Source organism: Hypanus sabinus, chromosome 7 (assembly GCF_030144855.1).
Source record: "Hypanus sabinus isolate sHypSab1 chromosome 7, sHypSab1.hap1, whole genome shotgun sequence".
NCBI classification, from domain to species: Eukaryota; Metazoa; Chordata; class Chondrichthyes; order Myliobatiformes; family Dasyatidae; genus Hypanus; species Hypanus sabinus.
The window spans coordinates 136445658-136459023 of record NC_082712.1 but is presented as its reverse complement, the minus strand read 5'-3'; the positions used below and the strand labels follow the sequence as shown (position 1 = coordinate 136459023).

General features: G+C 37.2%; 1 protein-coding gene across 3 annotated transcripts in view; it reads right to left on the bottom strand.

Moving 5' to 3' along the window:
* Window positions 1-13366, bottom strand: part of ush1c (Usher syndrome 1C) — a 183090-nt gene that overhangs the window by 86342 nt on the left and 83382 nt on the right. For 2 of the 3 annotated variants that reach the window (XM_059975708.1, XM_059975709.1), the window contains exon 15: window positions 9640-9716. In XM_059975708.1, coding sequence (XP_059831691.1) covers window positions 9640-9716 — 77 coding nt within the window. Of the gene's footprint in view, window positions 1-4035; window positions 4189-7022; window positions 7073-9639; window positions 9717-13366 lie in introns of all 3 variants that reach the window. The other variant, XM_059975710.1, reaches the window with a different exon arrangement.

Here is a 13366-nt window from a genome sequence, read left to right as displayed (position 1 = left end):
TCTGATGTTTACAAGTTCTTAATACCTTCAGAGATCATTGGACAACGATCAGGAGTAGGAACTACTGCTGATTGACCCACACTAACATAAAGATATAAAGCCAAATACTTTGTCCCATTGCTAATGATCAGTGATAGGGAAAACTTCTGGAGTCTAAAATGAAAGATCTGGTAAATAGCATCTTGAAGAGAATAATAGGACTAGCAGAATCAATGTGGACTTATGAAAGGAGAATTATGTTTGACTAATTTGCTAATCTGCCAGACTAATTTTGATGGTGTGATTAGTGGATGGTGGGGGGGTGTTGTAGTATTTGGGGTTTTGGGATTAATAAGAACCCACAGAGGCAACATGGGAGCACATAGAATTGGAGATAATATTCTTACATGGACTGAGCAAACACTAGAAATAATTAGATCATTTTCTGGTTGGCAGACAGCTTAGTGGGATTTACCTTAGGCCACACCTACTTACCATTTTTATCTCCGGGGTGTAGATTCATTTGCAAAGGAGGGGGAGCAGCTTTTTCTAGAGAATAGTGAACCTGTGAAATTCTCAGCCAGGGAAGCATGGAAGCTACCTCATTAAATATATAAAAGGCACAGATAGATTTTCAAAGAGTAGGGGAATTGAGGATTATGGAGCAAACTGGAGCCAAGTCCACGCCATATCAGCCATGATCTTATTGAATGGCATTCCAGATGATTTACTTCAATGGGCCAGATGACTTACTTCCACTCCTATTGCAATGTTCTTACATTGCAAATTTGGCAGAGGAGGTCAAATCTCATATTTCATGTTAAAGAAGATATTAATCTAGGTGGGATGAAAAGTATAGAATATATATCTTCAAGAGGGTATGGACAAGTTGAGTGTGTAGGATAAGAACATGGTAGATGGAATATGATTTAATAACATATGAATCATACGGAATGGCACACTATACAAGAAAAAAAAGTGTATTTGTAACACAAGAGACTGCCGATGCTGGAATCTGGAGTATATATGAATCAGTGAAAGACTGCAAAGAGATGGGTCACAGACACCCATGAATGCTTCATAGATGCCAATGGAGACCAACATGTTGATGCAGCAAGCTGATAGGAAGGTGGATTATAATATTCATCTTTAATATATCAAGATTTAAATACAAGATGTGTGTACAGTTCTTGCAATTTAATAAATCTTGGTCAGACCACAGTTGTGGTCTTGCTTCATTTTACAGTTTCGGTTTTGGGTGCAGCATAGATTCACAAGACTGATTCTAGTGCTGGTGGGTCTTCCTTAAGGGATTGAGTAGGTAGGGTCCTTATCTGTTGAGTTCAAAAGCAAAATTGGATTTCTCATTCAACACACCAGTTTCTTAAAGGACTGAAGAGACTAGATGAACTTTTCACTGTGGAGTTTGGACTGGGTATGGCCATTCAGGATTGAGCTTAAATACTCCTTTATACAAAAAAATTGTGTCCCTGTGGAATCATTTAACCCTAAGCGTCATGAAGGCACGTTGCATTTGTTTCGTAGATTTCTGGACTTTAAAGGAATCAAGGATGTGGGTATAGTGTAAGTAAATAGTGTCATGTTAGGAGGTAAGCGGTGATCTTGAAAAATGGCAGGGTTACATGCCCTTATCTTGCTTCTATTTCCTATGTTCTTATCTACCAACATTAAAATGGAAAAGAGAATTGAAAGTTACTGTTTTTAGAAAACTGACCTACTGTTAGTTTTAAGAAGTCACTCCAGGACTCCTGCCGTTTGATTATGTTAGGTAACAGGTTCAGGTCAAAATATATTTAAATGTAAATAAATATTTGCAATGTGGTGAAAGAACAAAAAAAGTAGTGTGCCTTCTACTTCATAATTTTATAGAAGTAGCACACAATATAGAAAACATTGGCCTGGAGATTCCATTGTGCAGAATTTTGTTTCTCTGTGCTTATATTAAGCAACACACACAAAGTGTTGGAGGAACTCAGCAGGTCGGGCAACATCCATGGAGAGCAATAAGTAGTTGATGTTTTGGGCTGAGAGCCTTCATCAGGACTGGAAAAGAAGGGAGAAGACAACAAAATAAAGGGGGGTGAGGGGAAGATCCATAAACAAGCAGGTGATAGGTGAAATCAGATAAGGGGGAAGTGGATGGGTGGGGAGGGGGGATGAAATGAGAAGCTGGATGATGATAGGTGAAAGAGGTAAAAGGGGTGAAGAAGGAGGAATCTGACAGGAGAGAAGAATGGAGAAATAAAGGAGCAGGAGTGGGAAGGCGAGAAAAGAAGGGGTAAAGAGGCAAATCAGAATGGGAAATAGAAGAAGAGAAGGGAGAGGGTGGAGAAATTACCAGGTGAGAGAAATCAATATTCATGCCATGATGTTGGAGGCTACCCAGAAAGAATATGAGGTTGCTCCTTCAACCTGATAATAGCTTCATCATGGCAGCACAGGAGGCCATGGACTGATACCTTGGACTGGGATCAGGAAATAGAATTAAAAAGGGTGGCTCCCAGGACACCCTGCCTTATGGAGTGAATGTGCTCAATGAACTGGTCCTCAATTATCGGTATTAATGCTAACTGTGTGAACACGAATGGTGCATACAAGCTCAGTATATACTGAATAAGTTGTGGAGCTTGAGGCTCATTTTGGCTTTAGTTAAAGGACAAATGATTTTGTTGAATGTTATTGAGCCAACACCTAATTTTACAGTAGGTGCCTTCTTTGTTTATTTTTGATTGCCCCTACACTTCACCTTATTGCCAATGTTCTCAAAAATCTTTGATCACTCCTCTATCTTCATAATCCAAAAATCTCCCTGATTACCAGTATTCGATCATCTCAATGATCCCACAACGTTAACTTTGCTTCCAAGCAGAATGCCTTAGTGTGTTTTGTCTTAAGAATGAAAAGTTTATGTGTAACAGACTTTTAAGATTTTCAACATGGATTACCTGCTGTTAATATGAAATCTTGACACGAGCAGATAGAAATTTAAAATCAAGATGGCAGCTCCTTAAATGAGTACCTTGAAAACAACTATGATGATAAATGTCCGAGTACAAATGAACTCTATGTGGAACCTTCTGCACTTCCACTAGGTGTTCTGGTTTTCCCCAGAGGGTAATTAGTCACAGTAAATTGACAGCAAGTGATTGGCAGAATCTGTGGGGAGATTATGGGCACTCGGGAAATAAAATGGCAGTCAGCATAGTATTAATGTAAATGGATGTTTGCTGGTGGCCAAAGGAAATGTTTCAATGCTCTGTGACTCTTAGAACAGGAGAATACCTTTGGGAATGTACTTTTATTGATGCTGGGAGATCCTAAAATCTCCATGGTTCGCTTGAAACAATGTGCAATGGGGAGGTCAATTAAGTGCATTAATCAGACTGGATCAATGAAGATGACATTTTACCTCATTTAAATGGTTAATGCACATCCAGCAAATAAAGACCAGCTGAGAATTGTTCAATAAGACTAGCAAAATGCTCATAGTGTAAAATTAACTGACCTTTTAAATTAGTTTATGCAACTTTAGACCGTGAAAATAATCAAGAGATCATATACAACTTAGCTCTCGATAATGTTAAATGCTCATGCAATAACCTTTCTCAACTAAAGAGAAAGCAGTTGCATTCTAACCCATAAGGTTCTAAGGGGTATGATACAGTGTGAATAGCAACAGTACATTCCTCTAACAGAGACCCTCATTTAAGCAGTGCAGTCCAAATCTTCCCTCTCCCAATACATACATACACACTGTTATTCTCTCCTTACACTGTAAGGCTCACAGTACTAATGTTCTGGCATTATCAAGTTGCCTCTCATCTGACAATTCAGCCGACACCAAAAGCTTCATCAAGATATAACATATGACCAATAAAATTTTGTTATATGAAAGGTTAAAATGCTGTCCTAACCTTGCTTCAAAAAGTCCTTGAAAATGCAATTAGGACATATGTTTTCTTGAAATTCATATACGACCATTTATGTATTAAAATCACACAGCCATTCATTTGACCACTTACAGTCCCAACATACCTCTTGGACGAGTCGGTTTATCTTCAATTGCTTTTCTTTCTCTAACATTTCCTCTTTCTCGATGGCAAGCTTCTGTTCAAATTCCAGTTCCTTTTTATTTTTCCTTTGGTCAAATAATACCTCAGCCTTGGATTTCTTCCTCTCTATCCCTTTCTAACAACGTTTAATATGCAGACTTGGTCATGGAGAACAATAAATAACAACCACTGCAAACCACTCAAAAACGGAACCAGGCACACCACCAAAAGAAGCAAAAAATTCGTAGAAGATCACATTTGCATTTATGAATCCATGCAAAATTTAAAACATGCCCACTTAAAAGACAGATGAATAGTTCAGAAATGATTAAATCCCTTTTCTGTATTCCTTTGGCTCCCTAATAATATCTTCAAAAAGTGCTGTCTCAAAAGATACCATCCATGGTTATGAACTGTTATCACCCAGGACATGCTCTCCTCTTATTACCACTATCAAAAAGAGGATACAGAAACCTGAAGAGACACTCAATGTTTTTGGAACTGCTTCTTCCCCTCCATCACCTTATTACTGAATGGGCATTGAACCAACCCATGAACACTACCTCATTATTTTTTCTCTCTTTTTGCACAATTTATTTAATTTATTTATAAAAATATATTTCATACTGTAATTTATAGTTTATGCATTGCTCCGTACTGATACCTCAAAACAAATCTCATGATATATGTTACTCATACTGAACCTGTTTCTAATAATGTTTCAAAAACATTTTAAATATGCTGAAGTATATATGTTAATAATTTTGATAACTATGAATTAGTTGTTCATTACTATTTAATTAATTGCAAATATTATAAGTTTTTAGTATCTATGAGTAAGAACACATTACTTAACTTCTTTTAAATACTGACAGCAGAGGTCACCAGAGAAGCATGATCTTATGTATGATATATTATATAGAGCAATTAATCAGGCATTGGTCATTAAAAAATAACTGGTATTATAATTGGCACTTCAAAACTGAAGAAACACTGCCAGTAAAGTGAAAGGTTACATCCCCAAAGAAGATCGATATTCTTGTATAAAAGTATAGCATGAAACAGCAAAAGAAATGAAAGCAATCAGGTTAGTTATAAATAAAATGAGGATTATGTTTTACATTGGATGATCTTGGTTTTTTTTCTCTTAGAAAATTCACAAATTACCATGATTTTATTAATGAATTTTGTCAAGTTCAAAGTAATATTTTTAACTTTCAATTCAAGAAATAATTACTACTTTGAATTTCTGTGAAATTCATACTCGCAGAAAAAAACCCACTGCTGTTCTACCATTACCCCTGCTAGTGTCCCCCTTCAATCAACTTTGACCAGCTCTTCTCTCATGCCTCTGTATATAACAAAAGACAATCTCGGGGCATTCCATAAATTCCTTCTTTTGGGATACAGCATCATCTGATTTTCTCAATCTACCTGCATATTTAGATCCCCTGTGACCATAGTAATATTGCCCTTTTTATACATCTTTTCTATCTCCCGTTGTTGTTTGTACCCCAATCATGTCCATGATTCGGAGACCCAAATGTAATTCCCATCAAGGGTCTTTTTACCCTTGCAGTTTCTTAACTCTACCTATAAAGACTTTGCATCTCCTGATCATATGTGATTCTCTCTAAGGACATGATTTCATTTTTACCAACAGAGCCACCCCACCCACTCTGCCCACATGCCAGTGACTTTGATAAGGATGTTTACCTCAAGCTGCGATCTTCTTCCAAGAACAACTCTTATGATGCTCTCAATGTCATACCTACCGATTTCTAGCCATGCTATTCCCCTCACCCCAAAAAAGCTAAATAATATAATAAGTGCTCACTTATGTGACAAAAAAATGGAGATCCTCTATGTCTTACAAGAAAGTTCTTCTTGCATAAGAAAACCTCACCACTGATTCACAAGTCCCTTCTCATGTTTGGCCAGCTACCAACAGTCCATTGCACTATCATGAATGTCCCTGCCTAGCCAAATGCAGGGATTTAACAGTAATTGTCAAGCAAGTGATAAGCAAAATTCAAGTGTAGTCCAGTGTTTAAAAAATTGCTGGCCTTCCAATAAATTCAGAATTCAGGAGTCTTGGCTTCCAGCTGCTAGCTAAAATTCCTTCTATATTTTTGCCCTCATCAAGATTTAACAAAAAAAATCAGAGGTTGGGAATATGTAAGTAATAAAGTAATAATTTGTAGTGGAATGGGTAAACAATGAAGGAAATAAACAACACTGTCCACATTTTTCTGATCCCTTCTATGAATCATTTAGTGTAGAAAAATACCACTTTAATTCTCTTTTCTGCACTGGGTTTGATGGTTTTGAAGTGTATTGAAGAGCCAATTTAGAAAACTCAGTTTTTACTTTGTAATTCTAATTTTATATTTTGCTTTAAGAATTGGCTTTCAAAATGTTAATGTTCCACTTAAGTGACAGATAATCTCATGTGCATCCACAAGTTAGAGAAATGACTGGAATAATTTGGAATATAAGCGGGATGAACAACGAAACAGGGTGTTTGGTAAAGGTTGGTGGTAATGGTTGACCAGAAACAGTATTCAGAAACTGATGTAATTGTCTAAAATTCCAAGAAAACAAAAAATAATCAATTTGGCCAAACAATAATAATAGCAGGAAATAAAAACAAAACTGAAGTGTACCAGAAATAGCAACATAGCAATTCAGGCCCTAATCACAGTATACTTGAAGAAATTCAAATCTGTGCTCTTGAAGTGCTGGGGTTTAGACAACATCTAGCTTCCCAGAATGGTTGCTAATTACATTGCATTACTTTACCACAAAGTGAGCTACATCAGTTAATTAGTTTGATTACTAAGATAAAATGATTTTTAAAAAAATACTTGAAAAGGCACACAGAACAGTGAGAAAGATTTAAACCAAACGAAGAACTCAGTCCACACAGAATAAACAAGATCAGCCCCTCACACCATCATCAGTTTCTACCTTCTGAGTGGTGGGATATTTGCCTTCATATCGATAAAACCAACCAATTGCTAAGAATGAAAGAAAAAAATGCTGTTAGGATAACAATACAAACTATTAGACATGAATTGCAGCTTGTTATTAACCTGCACACAAATTGGTGAGATACAGCTCTTCCTGGAATAGCCATACCGACTTCAGAAAATCAGATGCTGGAAATGAAGAATTAAAAACATAGAAAACCTACAGCACAATACAGGCCCTTTGGCCCACAAAGTTGTGCTGAACACGTCCCTACCTTCGAAATTACTAGGCTTATCCATAGCCCTCTATTTTTTCAAGCTCCATATTAACCTTTTAAGAATTATTAACCTTTCAGGAATGCTGAACAATGTATTACCTATAACTTATTATTCATCTTTTCATCTATTTTCTTCACGTAATTTTCATTGTTTGTAATTAATTGCATTGGAGCTAAATATCAATGCAACTGTGAGTGGTTGTCCGTTGTATCCGGTGATGACAGCTAAATTTGTGTAGTACTGCTGTGTATTTGTAGGTAATTGTTGATTCACAAGTTGGGAGAGACACAGGTATCCACAATAAGAGGAAAACTGCACTGGATCTGGAAGTGGAGCTGCTGATGTTGCTTTCCTTCTCCGTCTGGCAGTGATTAGTGCTGCTCGGCATCTCTCCTCCAGGTTGTTGTGAGCAGCTCGAACCAAGGTTCACCGCCAATCCAGTCTTGTGCAGTCTGTCCCCGCCATTTTGGTACAAGCCCAGCATGCAATGCTATACAGTATTGTGTGTGCAATACTATATTAACTCTTACAAACATAATTGCTTTATGTTGATGCCTTCAAGATACCTATCAAGCAAATCTCGTGTCACAGAATTTCTTGTCAGTGGTGACTCTCCAACAATAATCCCCTATCTATGATATAGGTTTATATTTGCATTTTTCAAAATCTAGCAGAAAAGAAAACTAACACCAATCCATTCAATAGGCCTGACTTGGGTAGATGTCTCATCAGTCAATTCCTTTGACTGTTTCTCAGTTCTCCCAAACCATTAAAACATTTATAAATTACCAAATAACACACAATTAAAAATATTTAAAAATTAAACATTGTTTCAAAGTATAAGCAGAAATAAAAAAGTACTAAAATCACCTATAAACAGAGAAAAATAGTGTTTGACTAAACTCAAATAAATAAAAAAACTGAAAATAACCTACTGCTCACCTTTTCTCACCTTTGAAATGATTAGAGACGCCTTCTATGTACCTTTCTAACATGGCTCGTGTTTTCCAGCCAGGTTTCCAAGCAGGAGCACTTAGAAAATGTACCTTTGTATCATGCTACTGGAGTCAGTGTTAGAGTGTAGTCAGGAGATCACCAATGGGAAAGAGCAGCAAGTTTGGAATTTCACAATTCCATATAAACTCATGTGGGAACATGAAATTGGTGACACTCATACAGAAAAATCCCAAAAGTTCTGGCTGGAACATTAGAATTTTTCACAAACATGAAGATCTGTGACCTGTAAACTATGATAATATCTAAGGTTGCAAACTCGATAATTAATGATTGTCACATTATAAAATCCTTTATATATTCGTAAATATAAGTTAATGCATATTCAAGGACATTTTTGATTGCTAGAACATAAAGAGCCTAGTATCATTGTATTCTTTCCATTAATGTCAGTGAAATAAATTATCTGGAGATTGATTTCAGGACAGGGGCAGTGCACATGGTCCTGCCCACATCGACACTGGAAAGGTTGAGAACTTCAAGTTTCTAGGAGTAAACGTCACCATTAGTCTGTCTCAGTCCAACCACGTAAAATGTCACAATCAAGAGAGGCTCACCAACCCCTCTACTTCCTCAGGAAGCTAAATATAAATGGCATGTCTCTATTGACTCTTAGCAATTTTTATTGAAGTACCATAGAAAACATCCTATCTGGATTAATCATGGTTTGCTATGGCAACAGCTCTGACCATGACCACAAGAAACTGCAGAGAGTTGTGGACACAGCTCAGCATATCTCAAAAACCAGCCTCCACTCTATGGTCTCCATCTATACTTCTCATTGCTTGAGTTAAGCAGCCAGCAGAATCAAAAACTCCATCCAGCCTGCACATTCTCCCTTTTCCCCTCTTGCATTTGCAAAGAGATACAAAAGCCTCATTTCACATATCACTGGGCTCAAGGACAGCTTCTAACTTGCAGTTAGAAGGTTACTGACTGGTTCCTTTGTATGATAAGATGGAATCTTGACCTTACAATCTACCCGTTATTATCTTTCACCTTACTGTCTTACTTTCTCTGTTGCTGTTACACCTTTTGTTGTATTGCTAACCCTGTACTACCTCAATGTACTGTTGTAATGAATTAATATGAACAGTGTTCAATACAAACTTTTTACAACACCAAAGTACATGTGACAAGAGTAAACTAATTCCAATTCCAATATTAACTTTGCATAAAAATGAGTCAGTAATTGGACATCATTGAAACAAAAAAAAAGCTTCTTGAGTCTGTCACACCTAACCCTCCTTTTTTGATTGACAGGTGGAATTTGAATATAGCACACAACCTCAGACCCTCAGCTATAAAATTCTCTGGCAAACCTGATCCTTTATCAGCTCCGTAGTTGGTTCTGTCAATTCATCCGTTAATTGAAGATGGTCATCAGTCTTTTTGTCTTCTGGGAAAGAAAAGTAATGGAAGGGGAAAACAAAACGTTGTTTAAAATTTATATTCTGCTTCTTCTGGGTCAATGATGGTTTTAGAAATGTTACAGAAATCTGCATGTTTGATCTCATTTCTAATCAAGTAAAGCATGGTGATAAAATACAACATACATCCAATAATAATATTTTACTCCATTATTTTCTTTGCAAAAGTACATCTAATGTTAGTCAAAAATAATTTGTGACCTGCTTTTCCATCAATTGTTTATTGTTGGTTGAATTGTTGATTCATATACCTTTACAAATTAACAGTATAGAAATTCAGCATTTGTCCAATTACCTCAGCATCTATGTGCATAAAAATAAGATTATCACACTTTCCAATCAGTATGTTATACAAATGAATCACTAAGCAATTTTTAAAAACATTTTTATTCTTTCTTATTAGAAGGTATAATTTCTATGTTCCAGAACCTATTGTATGGCTGCAGTTTCATAGTCAATACTTCGTGACTCTGTTTTGTGAAAACACTCAGGGTAGACACAATTATGAAACTGAATGAAAATTCCAGAGTGCAGTGTAAAATTTGAAATTAAATGGAATTGTTATGCTCCAAAAATAAGATTCTGAGAAAAATTAGATGATGTTTATCAATACTATTTTCTTCAGATTAATTACCATAACATTGATTTTTTTTCCCCCAGTTTATCCTTTGTGCATTGATTTAAAATAAACCAGACAATGTCTCTTTATGTATGATGCTCTATCAATTTAGGCTAAATTATCAAGATACAATTAGCAGTTTTAAAATAAAAAAATACAGTTCTGATTTAAAAATATAACAGCTTCACAGAAAGTACGATTTGCTTCTGCCATTTATAGATAATGTTTTAAAAAAGTAAGAAGCGTACATTCTAGAAGGATTAGATACTGAGACCATGACTGGCAAAATATCTCACATACTTCACATTAGTAATTTAATGCAAGGAACTGAATTCAAAATACTAATAATTTTTTAAGCTTTTAAGGTGCCCAGTAAAGTTTTATGTTAGAAATTGCTCAGTAAATAAAACATAAGATACTCATTTTCCTTCTTGCTATATCAGTGACTGAGAGTCAGACACAATAGGCTACAGATTATTTGGTCAATAAAAGGCAAATTAAATCACATGTTCTTGGTTGTGGTCCCTTCCTAAGAAGTCAGTTATCAGAAAGTGACAAGTACAATCCATACGTAATTCCTCTCATTTGTGCACTGCAGCTTACCCTCCCAAACAGAACATATATCAGAGGATCAGAACCAATACACTATGATTGTCAATGATATCATAAAAACAGCCATAGACCAGTGTGTCCCCACAAACTGATTCAGAGTCTTCCTCAATCTGAAGCCCTGGATGAACCATGAGGTCCACCTACTGCTGAGGACCAAATGAGTGGCATTCAGGTATGGCGATCAAGCAAAATACAAGTGATAAGGTCTCTGGAAAAGCCACCTCACATGTGAAGTGGTATTTCCAAAACAAACTTGAATAACTGAAGGATGGTCAACTCCTGTGGCGAAACAAGTGACCGTTAAAACATGGAGGCACCTTCACAACACCCACAAATTTCAGGTGATCCTGATTCTGATAAGCCCCTGAACACTCTGTGATTTCCATCTCTGAGGCCAACATGAGACCATCCTTCAGGAGGCTGAACCAACAGAGAGCATCCAGCCCAGACAGGGCGCCTGGCCAAGTACTAAAGACCTGTGCTTATCAACTAGCTGGAGCGGTCATCAATATCTTTATCTCTCACTTCAGTGAGAACAGTCTGAGGTAACCACCTGCTTCAAGCGGACTTCAAATATATTGGTGCTCAAGAAGACCACGATAACCTGACTCAATGCCCATCGTCCAGCACCATTTAGTTCCACTGTGATGAAGTGCTTTGAGAAGTTGGGGAATGAAACACATCAGCTCCTGCTTGAGAAGTGATTCAGGTCTGCTCTAATTTGCCTACAGTCAAAACAGCAGATGCCATTTCATTGGCTCTTCACTCAACTCTGAAACATCTGGACAGTGGAGATGCTTAGATCAGGATGTTCGTCATTGACTGCACCTCGGCATTCTCTCAAAACTGGTAAATAAGTTTCAAGACCTCAGGTTCTGGAATACCTCCTTGTGCAATTGGATCCTCGATTTCCTCACATGCAGACCCCAGTCAGTTCGGATTGGCAACAACATCTCTTCCACAATCTCAATCAGCACAGGTGCATCACAAATGTGTGATTAGCACTCCACCCGCCCCCACCCCAGCTCTACTTGTTTTATACTTATAAAGCTAAGGCTAAGTACACCTCCAATGCCATATCCAAGTTTGCTGATGACACCACTGTTATGGGACAATCAAAATTGGTGATGAATCAGCATACAGAAGGGAGATTGAAAATCTGGCTGAGTGGGGCCACAACAACATCTCAATCAGTGTTAGCAAGATCAAGGAGCAGATATTTGACTTCAGGAGGAGGAAAATGGAAGTCTATGAGCCGGTCCTCATTGGGAGATTGGAGCTGGAGAGGGTCATCAACTTTAAATTTCTCGGTGTCATCATTTCAGAGGACCTGTGCTGGATCCAGCATGTGAATGCTATTATGAAGAAAGTATGGCAGCACCTCTAGTTCCTTAGAAGTTTGCGAACATTTCACATGTTATCCAAACATTGATAATCTCCTATAGATGTGCAGTAGAGAGTACTGCTTACATCATTGCCTGGTGTGGAACCACCGATGGTCTTGAACAGATAAAAGCTGACAAAAAGTACTGGATACAGCCCAGTACCTCACATATAAAGCCCTTCCCACCACTAAGCACAAATACATGGAGAACTGTTGTAGAAAAGCACCAGGACCCACACCATCCAAGGCCATGCTCTCTTCTCACGGCTGCTATCAGGAAGAAGGTACAGTAGCCTCAAGGCCCACACCACAGGTTCAGGATTAGTTATTACCCCACAACCATTAGGCTCTTGAACCAGAGAGGATAACATCACTCACTCTTTCACTCAACTGTTCCCACAACCTCTGGACTAACTTTTTAAGGATTCTCCATCTCATTTTCTCAATATTTATTGCTTATTTATGCATTAATTATTATTATTTTCACTTGTTTTGCATTTACACAGTTTGTTGTCTTTTGCACACTGGTTGTTTGACCTTCCTGTTGCGGGTGGTCTTTCATTAATTCCATTGTGTTTCTTGTATTTACTGTGAATCTCCACAGGAAATGAATCTCATGGTTGTATATTGTGACATATATATACTTTGATAATACACCTACTTTGAAGTTTAATATATAATGTAAAAATATAATGCAAAATTATCAAATGCAACTGGAAGGAACCATTTTGAGGAAATACATGTAGAAAGAGATCATTTAGAATAGACTGAAGTTTTACTCACTAACAACGGACGACAAAGATGTTACTTCCTGAACACTTTTGGGCTGCTGATCACGAAAATCATGAACTTTCCCTATCACGCCCCATTTCTTTGAAATTGCCTATCTTTATTTTTTCAATTCATAATTTGTGTCAGAGTAGCTGATGCCAAGATTAAGGAGGGCACTTTTGTTGGTCTACAAATCAAACAGGTTATCAGTACCGAGCAATTCAAAGAACTTC